This window comes from Lacerta agilis, chromosome 3 (genome assembly GCF_009819535.1).
Source record: "Lacerta agilis isolate rLacAgi1 chromosome 3, rLacAgi1.pri, whole genome shotgun sequence".
NCBI lineage: Eukaryota > Metazoa > Chordata > Lepidosauria > Squamata > Lacertidae > Lacerta > Lacerta agilis.
The window spans coordinates 88,574,429-88,602,201 of NC_046314.1; the positions used below are offsets into that span (position 1 = coordinate 88,574,429).

The 27,773-nt window shown below is 43.5% G+C and overlaps 1 protein-coding gene across 4 annotated transcripts; it reads right to left on the reverse strand.

Annotated features, from left to right (window-relative positions):
- Nucleotides 1-5,790: 5,790 nt before the first annotated feature.
- On the reverse strand, nucleotides 5,791-26,723 carry EPHX1 (epoxide hydrolase 1). 4 transcript variants are annotated; one of them, XM_033144672.1, is made up of 9 exons: nucleotides 26,572-26,723; nucleotides 18,115-18,302; nucleotides 16,164-16,344; nucleotides 14,269-14,496; nucleotides 11,955-12,084; nucleotides 11,305-11,519; nucleotides 8,869-8,977; nucleotides 7,214-7,339; nucleotides 5,791-6,196 (listed from the first exon to the last, which is right to left on the reverse strand). In XM_033144672.1, exons 2-9 carry the CDS (start codon nucleotides 18,298-18,300, stop codon nucleotides 5,962-5,964), a joined length of 1,410 nt encoding a protein of 469 aa, XP_033000563.1. In that variant the 5' UTR covers nucleotides 18,301-18,302; nucleotides 26,572-26,723; the 3' UTR covers nucleotides 5,791-5,961. The 4 variants fall into 4 exon arrangements, with proteins under 4 accessions (XP_033000563.1, XP_033000562.1, XP_033000561.1 ...); XM_033144671.1 differs by having other exon boundaries at nucleotides 26,544-26,723; XM_033144670.1 differs by having other exon boundaries at nucleotides 26,307-26,723.
- Nucleotides 26,724-27,773: the final 1,050 nt, after the last annotated feature.

The following is a 27,773-nucleotide window of genomic DNA, read 5'->3' on the forward strand; positions in this document are numbered from 1 at the left end:
AGCCTTCACCCTTGCACGTTTATTCTTAAGTTATTGCAACTATGTCTCCTAGCAGTTGCATGGTGCGATATCACGCCAGTCTGCATATAGTGCAAAGTGCTAGGATGGCAGCTGGAGCAAATGTGCTGTTCCCCTCTTCCCGACTGCCGAGCCTGGCATTCTGGCATATTTGGTCATCTTTCTCCTTGCAGCCTGCAAGCAGCTGTCCCTTGGGTAGCACTTAAATCAGAGCCAGCTGTCTGTCTTCTGCCTACATAAATGTTTTAATTTTCAACCTTTACGAAGGAATGTGGTAGGGATGGGAAGCTGGAGTTGTCTTGAAATGTGCCAGTTTTTTCCCTATTTCACTAATCTTCATCCTAAACCTGTTCTTAATATACAATGGACCCTGGGAATTCTTCACACCTGCACCAGACTACAATTGCTAAGATACTTTGAGGAAGACCTTAAGAGGAGCCTGCTAGATCAGACTAAAGGCCCTTAGCGCAGCTTCCTGCTCTCACAGTGGCCAACCAGCAGCCTACGAGAAGCCTGCAGGCAGGACCTGAGCACAACAGCACTCTCTCCCCACTGTTACTCAGAGGCATACTGATTTAGAGGGTGGAGGTAGAATGTAATCATGACAGGTGTGTGTCAACGTATATTGTAGCGCAGGGGTGGGCAACCTGCAGATCAGGGGATGTCTGTGACCCTCTTAATTTCTTGCAGATGGAAAAGAGGTAGCATAACGAATGAAGGGGGTCTCTGTATGTGTGTGTGCCTAACCACTTTCGGGTCATCTTCATCAATGTGCAGTCCTCCAACAGATTACCCCTAGGAAATGTGGACATCAACCCACCCATGATGTAGATTGTATGTATGGAATGGATGTGTAACTATTCTGTAAGGTCTGTTTTGGAGCATATCATATCACCCTCCTCTGTTTACATTATAGGGTATGGATTACAGTATACATGCCTGTTGACAGCTGGCAATGCTCATCTTGAACCACTGCTTTGGGTTATGGCACAAAGTATTATCTGGATCAAACTTCTAACCCTTCCTCCTTGGAAGGTTGGAGGGTTTTGGGGGTTTGTTTTTCTATAATCAAGCGTTATATAAATGTGAAATAAATAAATAACCACGTTAATCTGAAATCCCCCATCAGTTTCAATCATATAATTGGTCTTAAAGTGATGAATCGGAACCCACTTGCAGCCTGATCTAAGATGGGTTGCAACAGCATCAGCACTATGGTAAATAATGCAATAAAAAATGGGTCCCCAAATTCCTGTTTGGGTTAAAGTTTGAAGACTGCTGAATTTATATGAAACTACATAAGCCAGTTTTAATAGCATCGGTATGGTGGGCAGGGTGGGAAAGAGAACCAGGAAAAATATCGCTTCTGTCATCCTGTCCCCTTAATGTGCGACAGAAATGCGTGGAATGTATTTGTAGAGAAAACAATCGGAACAATGTGAACGTGTTATTAAATCACTTTTGCAGCAACTCAGGGGACAGCGTGGCCTATGGACCCCTATCCATTAGCTAGAAGGTGAAAGGTTAATGTCAGTATACAGAGCAACTGCTTGCCACAGACCAGAAGGGAAATATAGCTAGGCTTGACTGGAGAGCAGACTCTGAGCCACAGGGTACACTCAAGAGAGCAGAGTGCATCCTATGCCACCCTGGTAAGCCAACGTTACTTTGGCATGTGAGACAGAAAATCAGCACGTTTATTAAATGGTCACAGATTAGGCCAAAAATTAATACACCAACATTATACAGTTCCTAATACATGTGTAGGTAAAACTGATGATGCTTATATAAAGTAAGGACACAAGCAAACCATGCTGGCAGTAAAAATAGAGTAATAATGTATTACATATTTGTCAGTTTGCTGTCCTTTTAGGACACTCAGAATCTGGGACCTCAGGGCCATGCAAGACAATACATCTGAAGCTGTGCCTTTAGGGGGCAAGGGGCCTGATCCAAATTGAGATCATAGTGTGGGGCAAAGGGTACAAGCCTCCTACACTGAGCCAAATAACCCCCCCCCCGGCAATTTGTGTGTTTAAAAGCTGCATGTAAGAACACAAGCACATAGCTAATAATGTGTCACATAGCGTTGCTCTCTCTGGTGTGGTGAACATTTTTGTCATGAGTGCTACATATGTCTGTCTCTAGACAAATTAATTTGAAAAGAAAGGAGTGCCAGTGCAGTGTATAGTCACAAGTCTTCCTTATAGCCACAGTGCTATGCACTTTTTTCATTGCAGCAAGCCTGATCTCCGAGACAGTGATAACATGGTTGTGCAAATATGTGAACAGGAAAGGAACACTGTGTCCTTGTAGCACAGGCAGCATTTAAATGGGAAGGTCAGTATTCTAAAATGGGGAATCTACCACTGACCTGTTTTGGAGAGAGCAGCCCTTTGCAAGGGGATGGAATGTTAATGAGGAGCTGGCAGCTAAGCCTGAACATACAGGCTAATGGATGCAGCTCTCAAATGGATAGAGAGAGTTGGCTCTAATTAGGTATGAAAAGGTTAGGGGGGGAGGAACCCTCAGTGATTAATAGGAGCAGGAGACAATATGTACATATTTTAGGTGAGTTCCTTGCTTCCTATCTCCGTTTTGGTTACGCTGCTTTAAAAGGGTACCGTTTTCAGAAGATGGCAGTTTGGATGTTTTCTAAAAATTTGGCTCTATTAAAAAAGGAGCTCATCAACTTGTAGTTGCCTAATCATATCTTCTTTTCAAAGCCATGGATTAAAAACAAACAAACCTGGAGTATGCCTGTTACTCATCTGTGCAACTGTGGGACTTTTAAGTAGAACAAAAGCCCTGTTCAGAGTAGAATGAAAAACCGGCTTAGGCAGGAAAGCTTTGAAAACAATATTTATTTTGACCTTGCACTAACCTATGTGCAAGCATGGCGTATAGTGTCAAAAGCCACTGAGATACCAAGCAGAAGGAACGGGGTTGCATTCCCCAGGTCCTCCCTTCTATAAGTGTAATCCATCAGGGTAAGAAGCTGGGTCCTGAACCCAGACTGGAATGGATCCAGATAATGTTTCATCTAGGAATGCCCGCAGTTCTGCCATGACCTGCTAAGTCACCATCCCCTAAAAGGTGGATATTTGTGGTTACAATCCATTGGGTCCAGAGCCAGCTTTCTCAGTAGCAGCAGTACCACACCATGAAGTGTTCACCATCCCCAGGACCTACCTGGTCAGCCCCAACCTCCCACCCCCTGTTCAGAAATGATGGGCCAGACAATTGCAGCAGGTCTCTTGCCTCCAGAGGCTTCCACTGCTCCCAGAAGTGTGAGACTAAATTCCATCAGGTCAGCCTCCACCTCTCCTGCCCATCTGGGATTCATTACTACAGGCTGGTAGATGGTCAACGTGAGCAGCAGAAGACTAACAATGGCAGGTCCGAAAGATAGAAATAAAGACCTTTTCATTATCTCCTCCTTCCAGACTCCTTGGTGCTGAGTCAAGAGGGCCCTGCAACAATGATGAACAACTGAAGGCGAGAGGTGGGGAGGGTGCTGAATTCTGGCATTGCATGGGGCACCCCTGAAATTTTAAAGCCCAAAGTCTGTCACTGCAGCAGCAGTAAATAAGCAAATAAGCATAAAACACTGCAAGGCATCTATCAAATGCTAGCTGTTATTCCTCTCCATTTGTCAGTAGCTCAAGTGCTGATCCCTACTGCCAAACCTTTGGATGTCAAATGGAAGTGTGGAGTATCAACACACCTGGAGAATATTTACCATCAACATTTGCACTGGGCCATTTTGGAAGTGGAAATTAATTCCAGCTCTTCGAAACCCTGAGAAACTGGAAGAAAATGTGGCATCTTACAACGTATTTCCCAAATTCTCATATTTAGGTTGGGTTGTTTAGTCTGGGATAGCTCAGGTGGTAAAGAGCACGAGACTCCTAATCTCAGGGTCATGGGTTAGAGCCCCACATTGGGTGAAAGATTCCTAAATTGCATGGGGTTGGACCAGATGACCCTCATGGTCCCTTCCAACTCTGTAAATCTGTGATTTGGCCTCTTGAACTGTGACAAGTGCACAAGACTTCTGAAATGGCCTGAAAGAGATAAATTCTAGTTAAGGAACTTATTGGCTTGCCTGTAGGACAGAACAAGAATAATACCATTATGACATCTACTTCCCATTTGGCAGTTGCTCTGTGTGTGTGCTTTAGTTGTCTCCAGTTACACAGCATAGCAGCTGCCAAGGCATCTGAAGTCTTTGTATGCAAAGGCTGCTTTCTTGGTAGTATTTATTCTCACCTCCCAAGACTCCCTCCTTCCCTATCAAAGATGGTTAGCACAAGAGCACAGTGGTGTGTGCAGTAGCTTTCCCGCAATCCCCTTTCCCTGGGCTGGGCCCCTGAAATGGGGCTGCTGCAGGAGGCAAGACCCAAAATATTTCTGCACTTAAGAGTGGAAAACAGGGTCTGGCAAACATCACTTAGTGAACTTCCTTCCCACTTATTTTGTCTGTATCGTGACAGATCAGTCTACCGGGGAACATTAATTTAAATTACTGTACGGCTATGTTCCCTCAGTGTAACAGATGCTGGTGTGCACAAGGAACATTCTGGCGGGTGACTTCATGCCTTGAAATAGGAGACCACACGTGGGGGATGAAGACGCGGGAGGACAAATGAATGTCACTCATAAAGCCAAGGAAAAGAACAAAAAGGTGCGGATAAATAATGCAGGCAGAGCAGCCTGTGGCCACCAGAGCCGGTTGCTTCAGCAATTTCTAAGCTAAGTGTTAGGAACATAGGAAGTGGCCTCCTAGCAATTCAGACCACTGGTCCATCAATCTCAGCACTATCTACAATGTCTCCTACCAGAGTTTCAGGCAAGGGTCATTCCTAATCCTAGCTGGAGATGCTGGGAATTGAGCATGGGACCATAACATGCAAAGTAAGTGCTTAACCACCAAGTTATGGCTCTTCCCCATTGAGGTGGAAGAAGAACTGGCCTTGAGATATAAACTAGACATAGGAAGCAGCCTTACATGTAGGGCTGGGGGAGAAATGCGATTCTGTTTCCATTTAAAGATGAACCTGCTTAAATATGCACTTTCTGAAACAGTACATGAACTGAAACACAGCCACCTTTCGAAATTCAAAATTATCCAGTCAAGAAACGTGCACAAAAATGCATGCCCTGGGACAAAATGCACATAAAAAGGCATATATTAGTGGAAAAAACATATACAATTAGAGCAAAATTGGGGAGACTGCTCTGCAAAAATGTGTACGCGGGGCAAAATAGCATACAAATGTGTATATTTGGAAAAATTCACGCTAAAATGCTGATTCATTTCTATGAGGACTTAAAAAGAAAATGCAAAATGGTGTGGAAATATGGGGAAGTGAATTTAAGATTAGATAAAAACACAGAACCTGAAATTGACAGATTCACCCAACAGTTATCTCATTTAGCCCACATTTTACCAGCTTCTCTGCAATAACATAATGGGGGACTCTATCAAAAGCCTGACTGTTCTAGGACCTTTCCTGGTATCGATATCAAGTCGACTGGTTGGTAGTTACCTGTTTCTTCTGTTTCCCCCTTTTTGAAGTTGGAGACAACATGTGGCCATCTCCAGTTTGCAAGGACCTCACTTGTTCTCCAAGAATTCTCAAAGATTAGAGAAATTGCCAGCATGGATGGTGATATAGCAATAGTAACCATCTGAATGAAAGACATCCTAATTCACTGTTCACTCTTCTGTGCCCTACACTATATAAACTCATCACAAGGTCAGCTTGGATGTGCCTCAATTCATTTTTTATCCAGCCACATGGGAAGAGAAACAGTGCTACCAAAAGAGAAAAACACCCCAGGAACTTCAGCAAAAGCTACCCTAAATGCAAAGCATTTTTACCATTTTTAGTCTCAATTACTTCTTAAGTGTGGGGGGAGGATTCCCTACAGTGGTGATTACAACAGCCCACAACCCAACTTCTTGGCAAAGTTGCCCTTTTCTACTTTCCCCACAAACTGCAAAATATCTGCTGCAAGGAGCTCTGGTTCCTCAAAAGCCGCAAAATGTCCACCTCTGGCCATGCAGCTGAAGGAAATGATGTTTGCATACTTCTGTTGAAGCCATGTCTGGGGCATATGCAGGACCTCATGTGGAAATGAAGCAATTCCTGTAGGGACTTGCACAGAGAGCCTGCAAGAGAACCAAGAGGGAAAACATGTCACTCTGTTCCTCGCAATGAAGGGACTTCTTCAAACAGGACTCCAAACCACAGGCAAAATAGGGAAAAGGAAGGTCGAGGGTACAATTTAATGCATGTCCACTCAGAAGTAAGCCCCACTGAGCTCAACAGGTTCTGCACCCAGGTAGACATGCTGTGGCAGGGCAAGCTGTGCTTTCGCTCCAGAAATATGGCAGTGGAAGAAACTCTGGCAGAGATGCTGTTGAGACTGAGTCAGTGGAAGACTTTGTGCAACATAGGCTTAGAACCCATTCTGAGGCTTTGTGAAATGCCTTGTACTAGCACATATCTTAAGCTCCTGCGCTAGCAGACCTTGCTCCAGAAACATATGTACCAGTAAAAGGCAAGGACAGAACTCAGTCGTGAAGTTGGAACTAACTCAGGGATGGGAAACGGGTAGCTGAAGGTCTGGAGAGGACCTACAAATCATATTTCTCTGCCCTAAGCATCCCCATCGCATTTGCTGGTGGGGCTCTGTTGCTTTCCTAAATTCCCAACAAAGCAGACTGTTGCAGCTTGCCCAGAAGGAGAGGTGCAGGGAGCCTGGCACAGGGCGTGGCAGCAGAAGCACTGGTTTCTCTCTGCTGCCGCGTGCAACCGTACGCTGAGCTCCCCATGCAAGTGAAATGACTGAATGAGCTTGCCTGAGAAAAGTACAAGGACATAGCTTCATGGACCTCCTTGGCCCTGCTGCAAATCCACATGAGTCCTACAGTCTGCAAATGCATTTAGGACATTTGTAAATTATTATTGCTGACACTGAAATGTCTGGATGTGGATTTCACAAGTCATCAGGAATACCTTTGTGTACACTTTCTGTCTAAACTTGGCACATGTATGATATCTGAGTAAATATGAAAAACTGTAAAAGGACACAGGGCAGCTAAATGTGTGTGTGTGTGTGTGTGCGTGCATGCATGCATATGGTATGAAAAGAGCTCTCTAAAATAGGCAGAGGAATCTCTTACTTCTCATGCTTCTGGGTGCCAATTCCTTTCCCCATATTCTCTTTGTAAAAACGCATTGAGGACACTATGCACCCAGATACCCAGTAGATCATGATGTTTGTGAGAAGATCATCCAGTGTGAACTTCCTGAAAAATACAATCCAGAAACAGCCACACCAGAACTCGTCAACTATGTTCCATCAGCAAATCTGCAGTCTTTTTTCATCCTTAGCGTATTGTTACCGAAATCTGGAGCCGTTAAAGATTAAGGTCATAATTATTTTATTCTTTAGATTTCACATCCTTTCCCTCTCAAGTGCTCTGTGCAGGCTACAACTCCCAAGACTACAACTCCCATCAGTCTTAGCTGGCATGGTTGGGAAATGCTGATGTAAGATCTCTGTCAACACATCAACATTTGGTTCAGAAATGTTAACTCCAGCTATTTCCTAAATTTAGCTTGAGTCTCTGGGATATTGTTGGAATGCATTCTTCCTTCCATTTATCCTGACTCTCTATTTTTCCTTGTTGCTTTTTTTTTTTAAAGGAGGCAACAAAATGATAATCTAGTAAATCAAGCCCTTTCTTTGTTGACTCTGTGGGAACAGGGACAGAATATGGACAGCAAACCCCTCAAGCACTTCACATTTATATAATATACCCATTTATAGAATTGCTAAAAAGAAAAAAGAAATAAGGCGGCTCAGTTATTTTGCTAAAACCCTGTTATAAGTAAGTTAAAGCACACAGATCTACTCCCTTTCAACAGAATTTATTGTAAGGGAAGTTCCCAGAAGATTATGTCCAATTTAGATAATCCGCTGCTAGGGCCTGTCCAGGCAGTCAGGAGATGTGAAGCTGGCTGTGGCATAAGAGAAGCCTGTAGAGCAGCTAATTTGCTGGCCTTCACAAATGTTTCTCCTGTCCAAAGGGGTGCGTTTGCACAATACTCATACATGCATGGTGACACTAGATGTCAGCAAGGACATGCAAAGACATGTGTGTTTCTTTCCAGTTTTCTGACTGAGCTGCGTTTCAAACCTTCAAAGCAGGTGAAGAACCGGGCACTACAAGCTAACTTCAAAATCATCTGCAGCATTTGATTTCTTAAATTCAGCAACACTGCAGTGCAGTGCCTCCCTGTTCAGTCAGACTTAACTGCAAACCAAGTTGCGCTGGCATTAAGCCGCTGTGAACGTGCACTACAAAGGCACAACATAAACACTTAAAATGAATAGACTGTGGTAAGTTGTGTTACATTTGGTTCTCTGAGCCTGCCAACACGACTGAAAGCAAACATGGCTGGACCGAGACAGGATGGGGCAGCAGAACAGGGAGGAGTGTTGCTTCCAGGTTCACAATGCTGTTGTATATGAAGCTGAGGACCTCATGGAGGAGGTGGGAGGAAGGAAAACAGTGGACAGTCCAAGCAGAAGAAGAATGTAGATAGACGGGGGGAGTATGGGGGCTACAGGGGAAGATGTTTATACCTCTCTACTCCCATGATGATTCAGCCCTCTGGTTGGAAAGAAGACCAAGAAGAGTGTCAGCTAAGCATCCAACACAAGAGGCGATTGTGATACTAATATGAGAATAGTGCAGATAGGTAAACAAGCATCAAAGGTAAATAGGCATCTGTAAACCTAGCGAGAGGGGCAGGGAGAAATGACACCCACTTTTCTAGTCCTCCATCTTCTAGATCTCGAAAGGCAGGATTGGTCCATGTAGAAAACTTCTCCAAGATGTATGCAGCCAAGCCCACAGGAGAGTCATTCAAGCCACAGCCTAAACAAGAATGAAAACCATGGGTTCACTTTCATCCAACATATTTTCAGCTAACTTCTCTCCCCCCCCTGCCCCAAATAAACACAAGACTCCAGCTGTCTGAAGCAGCTGCTGATTGACAAGACACTAAATAAAGAGACACTTGGCAAGTTGATCTGTAGGATGAATTATGTACCAACAGTATTAACAGCCTTACAGAATAAACAAACATGCTGAAACAGCTTTGAGGATTTTGTTTTTTAAGTTATAAAGGGAAAACTGAAGCTTAAACCAGCAGTAGGATAAAGCTTTGGTAACAGAGAAGGACCAGGCCTTAGTAGCAGAGCATTTGCTATGAATGCAGGAAGTCTAAGGGTCAATCCCCAACCATTTTGAGGTTGGACTGGGACAGACACCCATCTGAAATCCTGGAGAACCACTGCTAGTCAGTGTAGACACTTCTGAGCTAGATGGACCAGTGACATGACACAGAGGTGCCTATTTTCCTATGGAAGCCAGGCAAAGCCAGAATCTTTCCTTACATTGCCTGCCTCTCTCATTGGTGACAGCAGCTGACAGCAGCTCTGCTTCCCTGAAAGGCAGAACTGCTTCCACAGGTGGGAGAGCAGCACAGTGGAGCCTGACCATTATCCCACAATGCTAGCTCTCATTTGTCCTGCTGTGGATTACCCATGAAAGAATCCTGCTAAAATGCTCGACCCGACACAGCTTTCCAATACAATCAGTGGTGTGACTAGGGCAAATTTGTGAAGAGAATCAGATATGCAAGCCCTAATATTCTGTGGAAACCAATGGCACTTTCAAAACTGTTGCTGATAAAGGCCGTGCAGGTGTTTCCTGCATCAGCTTGTTTAAAACTAGCTTTGACAGGACCCTTTAAATCCAAATTTAAAGTCCACCGTGGAGTTCCCCAACAAATAAATAAAACTCTCTTCTTTTTGGATGGTGCCATTTTGGGCACATTTACAGTAGACACTTTGGGCAGTCTACTGTAAATGAAGGAACACCTTCATTGCACCTACTGTATCAAGACACCAGTGTGTGTCATACCTGTTTTCACCTGTTAATATTATTATCATTTTATTATTTATTAAATTTGTGTACCACCCTTCATCTGAAGATCACAAGGCGGTTCAGAACAGATCTACACTGACATCATATGGCAATCTTTTGCCACAGCATAACAAGGAGTCCTTTACGAAGCTCTCTGTAGAACCTCTTATTACCATGCCATTGATGCCTTCTGCCTATACTCTTAACCATAACATTAAAAATAGGCAGCACTTTTGGACGCATTCCCTAGACTGGGTGGTGGCGGCAGTGGCAGCGGCAGTGGGAGAGAAACCAAGTGCAGGCTTAATCTGGTCCCTGTTGACATTATCAACTTTTAATCAAGGTGTGCTCCCTCACTCACTCCAGTCTATCCTTCACCCAGGCAAGCAATAGTCATTATCAGGAGCTGCAGGACACATTTGAGCCAGGCAAAAATGATCAAGGAAGATAAGAAGCAAGGAGAGAAAGGGGGTGTGACCTCGGGGTTTGGCCTGGGAGAGTCCTTAGGGGCAGAGAGAGAGGCCTGGTGCTTGCAAAAGACCTTTGGGTCTGAGGTTCTCCACCTTTCTATATACAGAAACAAACAACGTATGTACAGACTAGATTTAACCATGTTTTTGAGCCCTCTTGAACTAGATCAGTATATGCCATTTCTGCAGCAATGCAGTAATACAGTATGCCAAATAGGGAAATTATTTCAGTGTAGTGCTATTGTCACTCAGCCCTATAATTTAATCTGCATATACCTGAACGCATGATCCATTTTTTCTTAATTCATTTTTCCAATCAGGTTATTAAAAAGATAATTTTAAACAGAGGCACTTAAAAGTCTGGAGACCTAATCACAACAATACAGTCAAGCTAATTCACTTGCGTATCTAGGTAAAAACCCATTAATCAAATTTGACTGTTTCCCCCCAGGAACGGTTAGCTCATCCAAAAGCTCCATGTATAAAGAGGCAACATTTAAATTGAGTAAAATGTGCCAATGGTTCAGTGAAAGCTAACTTGTCCTCCAGAACAGCTCAACTAAGAGCCAGAGGAGATCAAAGTGTGCAATATTTGTAAATGAATAAATAAAACATTACAAAAGCATTGTCAAGCTTCCAAAAGCAAGCCTGACCCTGGCAGTGCTGCTCTTGGAACTTCTCACCACTCGGGAAAGTGGGTGGCATGGAACAGTACAACTCTGAACAAAAAAGTTTATTGGCTGATTGAAGATAAATTGACTACTTGGAAGGACAAGCAAGTTTTTTTTAAAAAAAGCCTTTTACCAGCAGTGTCAGGCTTCGTAGCATGTAGGTGAAAGTAGCCACCTTCCGCTAGGATCCTGTAGAGCACTTTTGTCTTAAAAGGAAACATCCGCTGGACATCCACATCCTCAAAACCAAAGAGTCCTGGGAAATACCGTCCCAAGGTAATTGAAAGAAGTTGCTTGAAATGCAGGGTAGTCACTGTTGCCATGTTTAAGTGAACACCTTTCACGTGGCTAAAATAATTTACAAAAGTTAGATAAGTCATCCACAAAAATGTTTCTTTTTCACTCCATAGATTTATGACTTACCTGGAGTTCAGATGGCACCCTGTTGCCGTTTTGAACAAACCCATAGGCCAAGACCACTGGAGAAGAAACAAGCAGCTCCCATTAGGAAGCCAGAATCTTGGCAGTCTCAGGACACACTCAGGACTCTAAGTTTAGGAAAGTAGTTGTGCAATTCCAGCATATTTGGTTCCTACAGTCTAGCTGGCAGTCTAGTCACAGGGCTTCCTCTCCCCCTGGGGCATGTGGCTGATGAGGGACATCATATGGCAAATGATTCAATCTAAATCAGGATGGAGATGCCTCATTTTCATAAGTAGCCAACATAATGCTTAAATAATAAATCTGTTTTGCATTTCGCCTGTCAAGAAGATGAACACTCACCTTGGAGCTATCTGAGCCAGATTGGTACTGATCAACGAGCCCCAATCCCCTCCTTGGGTATAGAATTCCTGGAAGCCCAGCCTGAGCATCAGCTTATAGAAGACACGGGCAGCACACACAGAATTAAAGCCTATAGAGAGGGGAGGAAAGTTATCAAGTAGGACTGCTTTCTGCCCCATCCCAAGTGCAAACACAATCTGTGCAATACTAATTTCTAGCTAGATTTAAGGCTGCCACAGGAATTTTCTCCCCAGTCACACTGAGCATTTAATTACTACATCAAGTAAAAGAGCAGAGACAACGCAACATTCTGATCCACACCTTGCCAGAAAAACCAACAGCCTTTACACTCAGTTTGCACAACTCGTCATGAGTCTCTGGAGTGAAGTGTGCAGTTTGGTCCTCTGTCAGAGTTCTTTCCCTACTCCTGTGTTATTCCCCCTTTAAGCGGAGATGCGAAGGACCAAATGTGGGACCTTCTCCAGGAAAATCACTGTGACGCCTGTGCTCTCAGTCTAACCTTCATCACAGAACTATGACGAGGACAAAAAATAGCAGCCTTACTGCCCTGAGCCTGGAAAAACAGCAGGATACAAAGGGGAGTTGAATCACAACTTGTGCACAGAAGCCTCTCCCTGCAATGTCCCCACCCCTCCTGTACATGGGGGCTCTTCTCAGACTGCAGCATGCTGAGCAATGGTAAAACAAGGGTCCCAGCTGTGCAGAGGCTTCTGATCACCTCCAGTTGAATGCAGTGAGAGGCCCCTTTCTAAATGTTTGCATTGAACAAGAAAAGGGCAGCAGGAGGAGGGCAGGGCATTGTGGGTGGGACCAGCATGCACTGCCCAGCTACACATCTAGACTGAATGCCTGGATGGGGCTAGGGTGCCAAAGCACAAATAAAGCTACCTTATGTGTACAGCTTTAGTACACTGTCCCCAGCAAGTACTGTATTTTTCACTCCATAAGACACACTTTTTTCCTCCTAAAAAGTAAGGGGAAATATCTGTGCATTTTATGGAGCGAATGGTGGTCCCTGGAGCTGAATTGCCCAGGCGCCAAAAGAGGATCATGCTTTTTATTTTACAAAGAGAAAAGGGAGTGTTGAAAGGACCCCGCTCAGCTGCTGATCAGCAAGAGATCGGGAGAGAGATAAGAGTCCCGGTTGCCTTTCAGCCCCGCCCTCTTGCCCAGGCCTCCATTGTTGAATGTGCTGCAGAGGGAGGTTATTTGTTTCCCCAGCGACATGTGACTGGCTGATTAGATTACCTGTCTGGAAACTGTAGAAAAGGCTCCCTTTCCTTTAGAAGCTGCAGAAATGTGAGTTGAACCCCATAAAAATTGGGCTTTTCCTCTTTGCTTTTCCCCCTTTGCAAAAGGAGCTTTGCTTTTCCCCCTTTGCAAAAAAAGCTGCAAAACTTTTAGCTGATCCTCAAAAAACCAGGGTTTTTCCTTTGCAAAAAAAGCTGCAAAACTTTTAGTTGATCCTCAAAAAAACCAGGGCCTTTCCCTTTGCAAAAGCTGCAAAACTTTTAGCTGATCCTCAAAAAACAGGGCTTTTCCATTTGCAAAAAAAGCTGCAAAACTTTTAGCTGATCCTAAAAAAACCAGGGCTTTTAGAGGAGGAAAACCAGAAAAATATTTTCCCCCTTGTTTCCTCCTCTAAAAACGAGGTGCGCCCTATGGTCCGGTGCGCCCTATGGAGCGAAAAATACGGTACATTTGAGTGTTTTAGGTATATTCGCATAGACAGACATCTACTGCTCTATTTGAAACAGCACAGGTACAGAGTGGAGGTCAAAACAATCGTGGGAATGGCTATGGCTCCATTGTAGAGTGCAGAAGGCATTCAACTCCTAGTGTGTGCAGGTAGAGCTGGGAGAAATTCCTATGTGAAAACCTGAAGAGCCACTGCCAGCCAGTATAGACCAGTGGTCACCAGCATGGTGCTCATTGGCGCCCATGAACCTAGAGAGATAGGTCTGCCCTGCCACCTAAGGTAACCATGAAATCCCTTCCCTGCCCCTGATGAAGCTAGGATTGAAAGAAGCATTCTGTCATAGACGGCAAGATAGACTATGTTGTGCACTTGGTTGCAGTTTGTGAGTGTGTATGTGAGTGTGTGTGTTTTAAGCACAGCAGTTCCTACTGTTAATAAATGTGCCCCAAAAGGTTGGCAACCCCTGTCACAATCAATTCTGAGCTAGATGGTCTGACTCAGTACAGAGCAGCTTCCTCTGTTCCTATGAATTAACAACAAAGATAAGCGCTGTACACGTACCACTTCCCGATCCTTCAAAATAATGCAACATACCTTGCTTGTGAGGTGCCTCGGAGAAACCGTAGCCAGGGATGGAAGGGCAGATTATTTCAAAAACATGCTCGCCACTCAGACCATGGCTCCCTGGATCCATCAGGAGGGGAATTATTTTGTAAAATTCATAGACTGAGCCAGGCCAGCCGTGGACCATTAATAACGGCTTTGCAGACTGGCCTTCAGGCACATGGGAAGGTTTTACATGAAGAAAATGGACATCGATTCCTATGGAAAATATACATAAACATAAAACTTTAGAATATTTATTAAAACAGATTAGGTGGGCATAAACATACAGGTGAAACTCAAAAAATTAGAATATCGTGGAAAAGTCCATTTATGTAAACAATTGTTTTCCTTAGCTACTGGAGTTTAATATATGAGATAGACTCATGACATGCAAAGCGAGATATGTCAAGCCTTTATTTGTTATAATTGTGATGATTATGGTGTACAGCTGATGAAAACCCCAAAGTTGAAATTGTTAATTTGGGGTTCTCATCAGCTGTATTCCATAATCATCACAATTATAACAAATAAAGGCTTGGCATATCTCACTTTGCATGTCATGAGTCTATCTCATATATTACTTTCACCTTTTAAGTTGAATTACTGAAAGAAATGAACCTTTCCACGATATTCTAATTTTTCGAGTTTCATCTGTATACTCTATGTAGCATTAGTCACTAGCATAACATCATTAAATGGTTTTGTGAATGAGATTTGCTACAAGGAGGGTGCTCTGGAGAGTGATGGTTTGCTGCCTTGTGATCTTCTGTTTAGTAGGAAGCCAGTCTTAAGTGTGCTCACCAAGTTGGTCTTTTGAAATTCCAGGGACCAACACATATGCCAATTTCCTCATCTGATTACTGAATCACATGTCAATAAAAGAGAGACTTTGGTTTTATAACCCAGTAACTTGTGTGTGCTGCTTCCTAGCATAACTGGGGACCCAGGTTCAAAAAATAGTTATGAGTGCTTTGATTCAGCTGCTAGATGCCAAATTGATGAGCTGGAAGTAGATGTAGTAGTCGTCGTCACTAGCTTCACTTAAAAAACAACCACCCCACATGTAGCCTAAATCAGGGGTTGCTAACAAGGCAGCTGCAAGCATACAGATGCCCACAGGTGCCCATTCTACTGTAGCTAATAAAAAAGGTTGTGATGGGGGGGGCTGGTATCTATAACAGTTTCTCTAGTTTGCTAGTGTGCCTATGGGCCCCAAATGGTTACCAACTCCTGGCATAAATCTATCCAAGATTACCAGAAAGTCTGCCTCTGTCACATTATGACTGTGAGCATACAACTGGCCACTGCTGGATCATGCAAAATACAAGTGGCTGCTGCAAAAAGAGACTCCCCTACGTTCAGCAGCTCAAGTTGTGAACGGATCGGAGATCTACAATCACAGCAGCAGGTCGAAGGTGTCCAGTGCTGCAACCCTGCACTGCTTCCACTCCAATGTTGCTGTACTTTTGGTGTAGGGAAGACTGATGTTCTTCTCTCTAGAGAAGACCCATCTGAATTTCAGACTGGAAAGGTGCTATCACCGAAAAACAAATGTTTTTCTCTGTGGATCCTGGAATTCAAAGACCTCAAAGCCAAATCGGGAAGTCAAATTTTATTTATTTAATTATAGGATTTCTTCCCTGCCCTTCATAAGATCCCAGGGTGGGTTACAACAATATAGTAAATAAAATTTAAAGTCACATGACTTTAAATTTTATTTACTATATTGTTGTAAATATATAAGAAATACAGAATAAGAAAACAATACAGTCAAAGCGATCTTCCTTTAACAAACTCATGGACAAGCAAACTGATTTCATGCTGAAAACCCACGGAACACAAGGCAAGATCAAAGGCAGATCACAGCACTATTGGCTACAAACCTTCAATCTTTGTTTTGAACTGTGGGAATTTGTTGAGAACTTCCACTTGCTTCTTCCAGTTGAACTGATTCCTCCAATAAGCGACAACCTTCCTAAGATAATTTGAATTAAACCCATATTGAAAGCGACTATCCTCTAATGGCTCGGCAAACCTCACCTCATCAAGTCTTCTATGTAAGTACTAGAACCCCACAAATGTGTGGGAGGGAAAAAGAAGAATGAGGAAATGAAAAGAGGAAGAACTTCAAACTCACATGAGAGTTATATGCAAAAGTTAAAATACTTTTTCTCTCTCAAATCACATCCACACCACATATTTAAAGCACATGGCTTCCCCCAAAGAATTCTGGGAAATGTAGTTCACCCCCACAGAGCTACTATTTCAAGCACCCTTAAAATAATGTTTTCCTCCCTTTTCTTGCTGTGACTGGTGTCTTTCTGGTAGTTTTGACTTGGTATAACACAGCTTTGTGTAAAACCTACACGAGACCTTTCTATGCAATATTTCTGTGGTGTGGGATGGACATCCATTTCGCACTTGTTCTGCACCACCCACATGTGCAATTCAGGTTGCGCTTCTCTTGAGAATATTGAACTTTCATACTACTTCTACTGCAAAAGCAACTCTTCTGACAATACATTAAGTTCTTTTGTGAATGCTCCACAGAATGTAGGTGTCATGAGCCTCAACTGGTTATTTCACATACTGTACCTGTAGAGCAGCAACTGACATTTAAAGAGAGAGAGAGAGACTGTACACTCTCTCTGCGCTGTTTGTAACACAGGAATACAGTACTCTTCTGCTAAAAGAGGGGAAGTCACAAACATTAACTTCCCACCAACATTCATGCTGCCCTATTGTGCGAACCCTTTTATCTAACCTTTCTTCCCCCCCATTCATTGGAGGCAGTGTATTTCCCACTATCCTGATAGGCTATATAGCAGTTTTATGTGAGTTTGTGCAAGTATGGCACAAAGAGAGAGAAAGAGAAAGAAATTTGGGGCACGATTTGACCGATCACGCAGCATTGCTCTTAGAACCAGCTGGTTCCATTTGCCTGAAACAAACAAGAGAAAGTCACAGCCATTAGGATGAAGCTGGACTTTAAAAATCAAAGGCTCTCTCCCCTGAGAACTGAGCACAGGGCCAACACAGCAGCAGATGTTAAAGACAGCTAAAATTAGATTCCGCTCTGTGTGCATTGTACCCTTCTGAATTTCATTGTTTTAAAGCTATTATCAGTGATGTGTGATACAGAAAATAGCCAGGTTGGGTTGATTAACGCAAACAGACAACTACAACACATTATTGTATTGTTCTCTGTTAATAGCACAGGCAACAGTAGGGTCATATCCAGATTAATATGATACAGCCATGACCTCTGAACAAAACTGCTTGTAAAAATTACTGCTGGAGAGAAAATAACTGCAGTTAGTATGTGCGCAGCAAGACTGCATTCAGCATGTATCATATTTTCTATACATCTATAGTTCTTGGCTGGATTTAAAAATCAACTGAAACTGATGCAACTCAGTTAAATGCTTTAAGCACATTTTATACATTTAAATTATCTAAGTTAAAATTAAGGGGGTAGTAGAGCTGGTTACATATGTAAACCTAAAGGAACTCAGATTTATGTTGCAATTTTAACCGAGAACATTTACTTGGCTATAAGTCAGAACTTTCCATTGCCACACTTTTTAGGCATGCATCATTTCGTGACACAGTACCGGTAATTCAGTTTTTCAGCCCCGGAAGGAGTGCGGGAAGCATTTGAGTGACACACCTACACACTGCAGCCGACACACTAACATGTCGCGACACACAGTTTGGAAAGCTCTGCTATAGATGCTACTGAAGCATTTTAAACAAACCATGGTTGAGATTATGCTGCCACCCTAGAATTTCCTGCTGTTTGTGCAAACTCTGTGAGAAAGAGAGTCTTCTTACATTTATCTCGCCGTCTGATGTTTCCACCTTGAAAGGATATATAGCTGCATCTTCTTCAGAGTCAGGCATCTGTCCTCTGCCCCACCATCCATCTCCCATAGATAATTTGTCCTCTTTCTTCTTGGTCAGAAACAGGTAAATGATTGCTCCCAAGACAACAGCCAACAGTATTTCAAGCAACATCATGACTGCAAAAGAATCACCACAATTATGGCATTAAATGACATTTTGGTACTGGTACCTCCCCCCCCCAAAAAAAGCATGTTTAAAGTGTGCAGTTACTTTAACAACTTGGTGAGTACCAGCACATCATTTTTTTTTAAGCAGCAGCAGCAGCAGCAGCAGCTGCAGCACTGGTTGTGTGCATGCTTTTTCTCTAGAATGCTTATATTTTAGGAACAGAATAAAAACAGTCTTTGGGCTGTTTTGACAAAACATTATGTATTTTCTTTAAACTATGACATAAGATACCAATTAGACATCACTTCATAGTAGCTCTCCTCAAGGGTTAATAATGCAAGGTGGTCCTGTTGGACCGAAAGCAAATATTTGACTTCACCTACTTTCTGTTGTTGTCCTACCAGTCATTTCCTCCTGTTTCTTCTTAAAGTTATTTCCATGCAGACTGTAACTAAGATGCAATAAATCTTAAGACAAGAGTCTTTTTTTGTTGATGCATAATTCATAATAGTTGCTTCAATTTGGGTCACAGGAGCTCAAAGGCGATATAAGCCTTATTCTTTTGGGGGGGGGGACTCCCTCCCACTCCCTCCCTCAGTTACCCTTTCCTACAGAGCACACACAGCATTGCAAGCTGAGCTTCCTTGAAGTCCTGGTGTAATTAGCCTCTCAATATGGGTTCTCAGGCAAGGAGCTGACCTTTTAAAAAATGTGTCTAAAAGTATGAGATCTCTGTAGAGAGCCACATGTTGTACACTGTACCATTAGGACATAAATATGGAATTCAGTCGGGTGCTTGGGCTCTTAAAAACAAGAAAGGCTGCCTTGTGTATACCCCCCTGCCCCATGAATATCTTATTTACCCCCAGAGCGATTTCAAAGCATTGAATTAACTCTGTGAAACAACAGCAACAAGGCTCCATCCAGCCCACGAGAGACTGTGCAGCAGAATGTGTTATAAACATGCTTTTTTGGGAAATAATTAATAATTCCCCGGGTGGCGAGGGCCTTTGAAATGTGTTGTTCATTAACACATTGGCCCCACCCCCACATTTCTCATATTTAAAAAGTTTCTCAAAATAGTTAAATATTAAGGAAAAGCATTCTTTCCATAGGGGGTTAAGTTGAGGCACATAGCTTTTTTTTAAAAAAATGAACTCAACAGAATGGTTCAGTATTTTAAAAATGTATTTATTATTACATTTATACCCTGCCTTTTCTCCAAAGAATTATCAAGGTGGAATACATGGTTCCCCTCCTCCCTGATTCTTCCTCACAGCAACCCTGTGAGGTAGGTTAGGGTGAGAGGCAGAGACTGGTCCAAGGCGCACTGAGTGGGGGGCTACGCAACACTGTCTCTCTCTTTAAATGCTCATTCAATGAATATGTGAATGTAGCTAGTATTATTACCATATGTTAAAACAGGGCTATGTGTGTTCAAAAATAAATTAAGCATATAGACTCTTGGGTTTTGTTTTTCCTTTTCTGGTGAATAATTTTGAGTGCATGAGCAATGCTGGTTCCTCAATAAACTTCCATCTGGAAACACTCCAGGTTTCCTATTTAATCTGTAGCTACCACTAAGCTAGTTTGTGTGGTCCCTCCAAACCAGGATCAAACCATGGGAATGCATAAGCCCAAGGCTCACTCACATAATGCCACGATCCACCGTTACACCTGAATGGAACTACAAAACCTGGGTGCTATGGCTGGGATTCCTGCATTGCAGGAGGTTGGACTAGATGACCCTTGGGTCCATTCCAACTCTAAAATTCTATGAACTACACAGATTTGCTATAGACGCTTCCCCCCCCCCCCAATGCTCGCAGGACAGCCATGGCTCCTCATATGAGCTGTGGTGCGAAGTGTTGTGTAGTGCCTTTGGAATTAATATTGCCGAATGAAACTTCACATGTCACTCACAGCTTTTCCACTTTATAACTATGAGCAACAATCCTCAATGCTTAAGTCTTAAAGGCAACTGTAATCACTAAATATCTGGGGCACAATCCAGCCAAAGTTAGCATTGCACAATCAGTTGGACACCCGAGTGCTTAACTTTGGCTGGATCTCATTTTATTTCAGAATAAAAACCTCAAAGCAATTTAAACTGGGCCTCCAGTGACAGACCTGGATCAAGAAGCACCCCCAAACTGCAAACCTGCTCCTTCAGGGAGAGTGCAACCCCATCCAGGGTAGGCAACAGACCAATTTCTCACACACTGGAGTTACTCACCCAAAGTGCCTCCATCTTGATAAGACTCAAGCTCAGCTTAATTTTCCTCATCCATTTCACCACTGTGTTCAGGCAGTGGCCCAGGCACTGCATGGCCTCTCCTGATTCAGATGTTATGGAGAACTAGAGCCGAGTGTCATCAGCATGCTGATGGCACTTCGCTTCAAAACTCCTAATGACTGCTCCCAACAACTTCATGTAGGTATTAAATAGCACTGGAGATAAGATAGACACCTGCAGCACCCCAAAAGGCACTCTCCCAATGTTTCTCTCTGGACATGATCCTGAAGGTAGGATTGGAACAACTGTAATACAGTGCCCCCGATTCCCATTCACCAGAGCTGGCACAGGAGAATACCATGGTCAATGACATCAAATGCCAATGAGAGAAGCAGGAACAGGTTTGCACTCCCCGTCTTGTTTTCAGCAAAGGTCATCCATTAGGGTGACCAAACCCAACTCAGTTCCTTGGCCAGGCCTGAGCCCAGGTTGGAATACATCTAAATAAGCTGTAATCTCCAAGAATGCCTGCAGTTGCCCCACTATGGCCCTCTCCACCACCTTCCCCCCAAAGGGGGTATTAGCAACCGGCCAGTAGCTGTTCCAATTGTCCTTATTCTCATGAGAAGACAAACTCTGGGTGAATCAAGAGAAGAAAGCCTATCGTATGCAGTTGACAGCAAGGGAAACAAATGAAAGCCATCGTGTTCTCTCTCCATAATGGAACACTAGAGGATCTGCCAAAGCAAATATGCAACAGAAACACTTCAATGTAGCTGGCAATAGCACCAGTACTTTGATGTGCTGGGATTTAAAGGAAGAATTTCTAAATATTTATCCATAACCACAATGAAGTAATTATCTTAGAAGTGGAAGCTAGAAGTGGGAGGGGGGAGTTTCCCATTTGGCTTCTCCCCCTCAACACTTAATTGTAGTGATGCATGCTTTTATACCGAAATAATGAATGGCTAGCTATATATTGATCAGCTTTACAAATAACAACTGTAGATCAATTATGTACCAGTATTCAAACAGCAAAAAAGTGTTATGAACCAATTGTTAAATCAAAACAGCCCTGATATTTAAAGGCATGATGCCAGGAGACTATTCAATAGTAAAGTTGAGGTGCTAGACTTGTTCTTGGAGGTAGCAATGGCTTGGGTGTGGGCCAATAAATTGAAGCTGAAACCTGAAAAGACTGTGGTGTTATGTGCTCTAAGTTCTTGAGTCCAGGAGGCGAGGAGTCAGCCTGTTCTGAACATGGGTACACTTCCCTGGAAGAAGAAGATTTGTAGCTTGGGAGTACTCCTGTAATGATTATGTTATTACATTTTGATTCTGCTCCTCCCTCAATGAGCTCAGACCAATGCATATAGTCGTCCGTCCGTCCGTCCGCCCCCCCCCCCCCGGTACACCATTATCTTTACAAGAACCATGTGAAGTAGATGAGGCCAGGAATGTGGGACTGGCCCAATGTCCTATAATAAGCCTTGAAATCTCAGTGTCTGGGATGCTCCTGACAGCCCCCCCTTTTTTGGGGGGATTAATCAGGATAGGGATTTCAGCATATGGATAGGCTTTCCCTCCCTCTTTCTCTCTCACCCTGCCCCATCCCTATGATCCCTAAAGCTGCTAATTCTCCCTGAAGCTGCTAATTCTACCTGCCTGCCCTCCTGCCCAGGAACTGCTATTTGCTCCTGGGGTGATTTTTCTCAGGATCATGGCAAGGGAGGGTGTGTGTTAAACTCCTCTCATGTTTGCAATCCTAATTGCGTTCTCTACTATACAATAAAATCCCCTGGCATTGGCTGGCTTCTAGTTGAGCTCCTCGGCTCCATGTTATAGCCAAACCATTTACTCAAAGCTCTCGTGCATTTTCACATGTTTAGGATGCTGGACATGTTTAGAAGCAATGGTCAGGGAAGCCATATCAGAATGCTTGAGGAATCCAGCCCCTAATATGAGCAGCCTCTGGATGCGGGGTAGAAAAAGTATTTGGAAAACAGACCCGGGAATGGAAAGAGAAGAAATTTCCACTTCAGATATCTAATAAAAGGCATTCAACCTGGTCTATGTGGCTTGCAGAGCTTTAATTAAAATTTTCTGGGCAGAGGGAAATTATCAGGAACTGTTCAACCCAAGAGCTTCAAGAGAAGAAGGGTTGGAATTACCTTCAATATTAATTAAGCAGAGACAAAATCTCTTTGGAGAGAGGATACAGGTAAATGGGTTCTATTTTTATTTTCTGACAAATCTTAAGGTACTTGACACAATTTGCCACCTGCTAGGAAGCAATGGTGTCATTCTTGTCTTTTTTGCGTGAACCAAGTTTAGGGCAGGGACCTAAAAACCTTTATGATCCACAGATTAATGCTTCTTCCTCAATCACCCCAGCTACTCAGAATCTCCAGAATTTCTAAACTGTATTTTGAGACTAGGGGAGACTACAGGAGAGGGAGGAAGTAAGAAAGTCAGTGGTTACAAGGGATGAACATGGGCAAACACAATTGCATGTATAGCAGAAAGGGTTAAACTTCTGTCCCGTGGATGGTGTCACCAGGAAGGGGCAGCTTTGTTTGTAATACTGTACATAAAGTACTTAGAAAAATCAGATCTGCCTCAGCTCTATTAATAATACAGCATGTATTTAGCCTTTATTTCAAAGAGGACACTGTTGAGCAACATATCCTCATAGCACACCTTTAATGTCCCTACTATTCCATCAATATCACCTTTCCAAGACAGGTAAATCATGTGTCTTTTAAAAATTAATCATAGCGTCATACTGCTCGACAGCCCCAGACAAGCTACAGAAGTCTGGCAATGGTAACCCTCAGAAGCTATTTTCATGTAGTAAAAAGAAAAATCTGACTGAATGGACAACAGTTCTCCTCCTTCCCTCCCCCATCCCTTTTTTAGATCCTAGCCACCAGATACGTAAGTATTCCTTCCTACATTTTACCAAAAGCTTTCAGTATTCACTTGCATCTTGTTTGTGGTTTTTTTTAATGTTGTGTATTGAAGTCTACTATAAATAATGCAAAAGAAGTATATAATTAATGGAACAATAATAATTTATAGATTAGCAATTGTCTTCACAACTCAAACTGGGAGAGAGGAGACCCAAAAGAGACAGTATTAAAGTTTTATGAGTTAATTTGGTATTAAAAGTAGCATAAGTCAAGATTTGTATTAATGTCTTGATTAAGTAACATTCTCCCACAGAGAAAAGTATTAACTTTCTCTCACAGACATTTCTCCAGAGTATGCAACTTTGTCCCAAAGACATTGCTCCACTTATAAAACATGCATGGTCAATCTGGGCCAATGGTGAAAGACTTCACTGTTGCCATCCTCCATACATATGGACTGACTAAATGCAAGCCAAGAAAACAGTCCATGAATACATCCAGGGAGTAATTCACCTAACATTGCAAAGTAACAAGCTTGGTGGTAGGGCAATCCTGTACAGTTGCACCCCAAATTTCATCATAATACTGTACAGAATATCAGGACGTACCCAAAAGAAAGACAGGGGAAAGTGACCTATTGCCAACAATATCCAGATTATATTTTAATTGCATCCCTATGGAGAAAAAAATGTCAAGATTCAAGCTGAGTTCCACTAAACTAAACTAAACCCAAGGATTTTGTACATCATTTAGCCTGGTCCTTTTCAGCCAGCTCAGTTAGGCAACAAAATCCAGTCACTAGACATTGAATGTATTTTCCTCTCATTCAGCAAGCATGTCAAGGGAGGTAGGGGGAATCGAGTTGAAATAGGATAGCAAGATTCCCTGGGCTTTTCTCTAGAACCCACTGTTGGTAAATACGCCTGCAGGAAAGTTATCTTTAAAAAAAAAAAAAAAAGATTAGAAGGAGAAACTGCAGACAGCACTTCAGTAAATACCAAAAAAGCTGGCAAGTAAAACAAGCAAGCTACAATAAATACTACCAAAGCAAAGCACATCTTGGACATAAACTTCAATTCTAATCAAAACCGGGCTTAGAAAGACATCTGAGGAACTACAGTTGGCAACATTCCACATTGTTGGCGAAACTGCTGCTGAGTGATCAGTTCTTGCCTTGGGGGTGGGGGGGTGGGAAGGGACTCTGATGTCCCCTTATCTTTATTAACTTCAAATTCTGCTTACTCCTCTTACAAACAGCAAAGGAGTACAAATTCAGTGGTCTCTTGGCTGCTGATAGTAGATTGCAGTAAGTCACCAAATCTGCCCCTCTGCCCAACAAAAGTCGGAAGGATAGCATCAGACTTCTTCAAACCTAAGCTCAGCCTTCAGGGAACAGTCTGGAATCCTTACTGAGTTATAATATAAAAAACCACACTACAAAAACCTACTAATACAGAGGTAAAGGTAAAGGGACGCTTGACCATTAGGTCTAGTCACGTACGACTCTGGGGTTGCGGCGCTCATCTCGCTTTATTGGCTGAGGGAGCCGGTGTACAGCTTCCAGGTCATGTGGCCAGCATGACTAAGCCACTTCTCGTGAACCAGAGCAGCGCATGGAAACGCCATTTACCTTCCCGCCGGAGTGGTACCTATTTATCTACTTGCACTTTGACGTGCTTTCGAACTGCTAGGTTGGCAGGAGCAGGGACCGAGCAACGGGAGCTCACCCCGTCGTGGGGATTTGAACCACCAACCTTCTGATCGACAAGCCCTGGGCTCTGTGGTTTAACCCACTGCGCCACCCACATCCCAATACAAAGGTAGGGATATCCATATACACTGTGTTCCATAGCAACTCTGGCTCCCACTTCTGCTTGGGATAATGGGCCTCTTCTTCATACATAGAAGATCCCTGCAAATCGACTCTTCTCACTACTGCAGAGCGATAAAAACACAAGGCACTCTTTTCTGAACTCCCCACATAATGGCCAAGGTTACAGTGACATGGCAGACGTCCAAGGGCAGTAAACATGCAGCTTTGTAACTTAATCTACACGCAATAGAGAAAGGAACAGGATTAATCGCAACAAAAGCACCATATTTTTTGCTCTCTCACTCTCTCTGACTACACCCCAGCAATTTCCAGAAAGTTCTAAAAGAACATGGATTTAACTTGGATTACCTTCTCTTTAACCCTCACAGTAGAAATCCAAGCAGAAAAGAACAAGAGAAAAACCACACACATGTAGTCAGTCTTGTGGAGGGTAAACGGCAGTTCCAAACTTCATGTCTGGGTAATTTCAATTGACAACTAAATCGCAACAGGTTCCTGAGCTGCAAGATATTCTGAATGAGTGACTTCCAGATGATATTAAAGTTCTCTCTATGGTGGTTAATCTGTGATACATGTGCAAATCATCAATCCTTGCAAACACCTGTTTGTAAGGCCTGATGCACAGTCCACTTGCAACTGAAATCCTTAGACAGAACCTGGAATCACAACGCCCTTTCAATCTAAAGGACTCCTTTGGGTTGTTTCATGGGTCATTTGATGTTGGGCTATACTTTACAGACCTACATTGTGTACTTGCAAAAAACAACAACCCCAGTATCCTTTAAAAGTTCAAACCTTAAATAAATAGCACACAAACCGCAGTAACATATCACATACCAAGTGGCAGCAGTTCACCTGTCAGGGATTCTCTAGTTGCACCTACCCTGCATTGTAAATACTGCATTGGACTGGGGAGGCCTTAGACTAGAGATGTTCAAAGGGCTCTTCCTAGTCTAGAATTCTGCGATTCTATATTTTTTAAAAACTCCGAAAGCAACCCTCAGTTTGACAAGTTTCCCAGGGAACTCACAATGGGATGCTTCACTTGTGGGCATTAATGTGTTTCTCCCGGGATCTTCGATAGGAACCGCCACGCACAACAAGTTCCCCGTCCTGCCTAAGCAAGCAGCTTCAGCCCTTTTCAGACGTGACGTGAGGTGTGACACTAAAAAGCGCCTCTGCTCGCGCCTTGTGTGAATGTTGTCGATGCGGGATAAGCCGCAGAATACCGGCAAGTCGCCGAGTGTGCATGTAGGATTTACATTACCGTTATCAGCCAAATGAATAAGCCTCACGTGTAACAAAAACGCCTCAGAACGAGCCCCTCTGTTCCCCCGCGCAGCCCAGCCTGGCCCTCCGCCGTTTACAAGAGCGAAAGAGGCGGGGCGGCCTTTCTTCCCACAGGCTCCGCCAGCGGCGCTGTAGCCGCCCTCTCGCACCGCCCGTTCGGAGTAAAGCCGCGGGGGTGGGAGTCGAGGAACTCGGTCGGCAACAGAGGATTCTGGGAGGTGTAGTTCTTTGGGGGTAACGGTGGCAGGGTGGGTGCTCCACCTCCTAGGCTCTCAAAACCTTCTTCATCCTGCGGCCCTAGAAACGTTATGGCCGGCGGCGGGGGAAGGTAGCACCGCAGAGATGGAAACTAAGGTCGTAACGCGTGTCGTTCGGCGAATGTCTTGCGTTGGGTTGTTGGGTTGGACAGCAGCTTCAAGACCCTGGGTGGGTTTGTTTTCGCTGCGGCGTGCAACGTGCTTCAGAGGCTCTGAAGGCTTCTTTTCTTTCGGCTCCGGCTTCTGGATTAGGACACGCAACATGACACATCCACCAGTGCCCACACCAATTTGAAGCACGTGACCTCCCCCCCCCCCAATAATAATCCTGGGAACTGTAGAGTTTGACAGTTCTGTGAGGACTAAACTGCCGTCCCCAGGATTTCTTAGAGGAAGTCATGTGTTTTAAATGCACTTTAAAGGTGTGCCGTCGTGGGTGTGACCACATAGTGAAGCGATGCGCACCTTAGGCTGTGTACACATTGGTGTTTACTCTTGAATCTGTAGAGTTGAGATCACGAGGATAATCTAATCCAACCCCTGCATTGCAGGAACCTTTCACCCAACATGGGGCTCGAACCCATGACTGAGATTAAGAGTCTCATGCTCTACTGACTGAGCTATGCCTCTGGATCCCACTGGTTTTTGAGTTCATGTCTGCACATTACCCATGGTGCAGCTATCTTGTAGTTTAGTGAGAAATGCTGCTGTTGCATTTTCCCTCAAACCATCTTCCATCTGAAAGGAAAAAATAAGCTGCGTTCACTTTGCAGTAAACTGAGGTGTGTATATTTGAAACAGCCATTGTGCATTCAAAGATGACAGCATATGTGCAGATGACAGTTTCATGTGTAGGAGTTGGGGTTGGGAATTCAGGGGCAAGGAAACCAAAGAGGTAAAGCACATCAGTTGAGGACATCCACACACACCTCTGGTGTGGACCTCAGCAT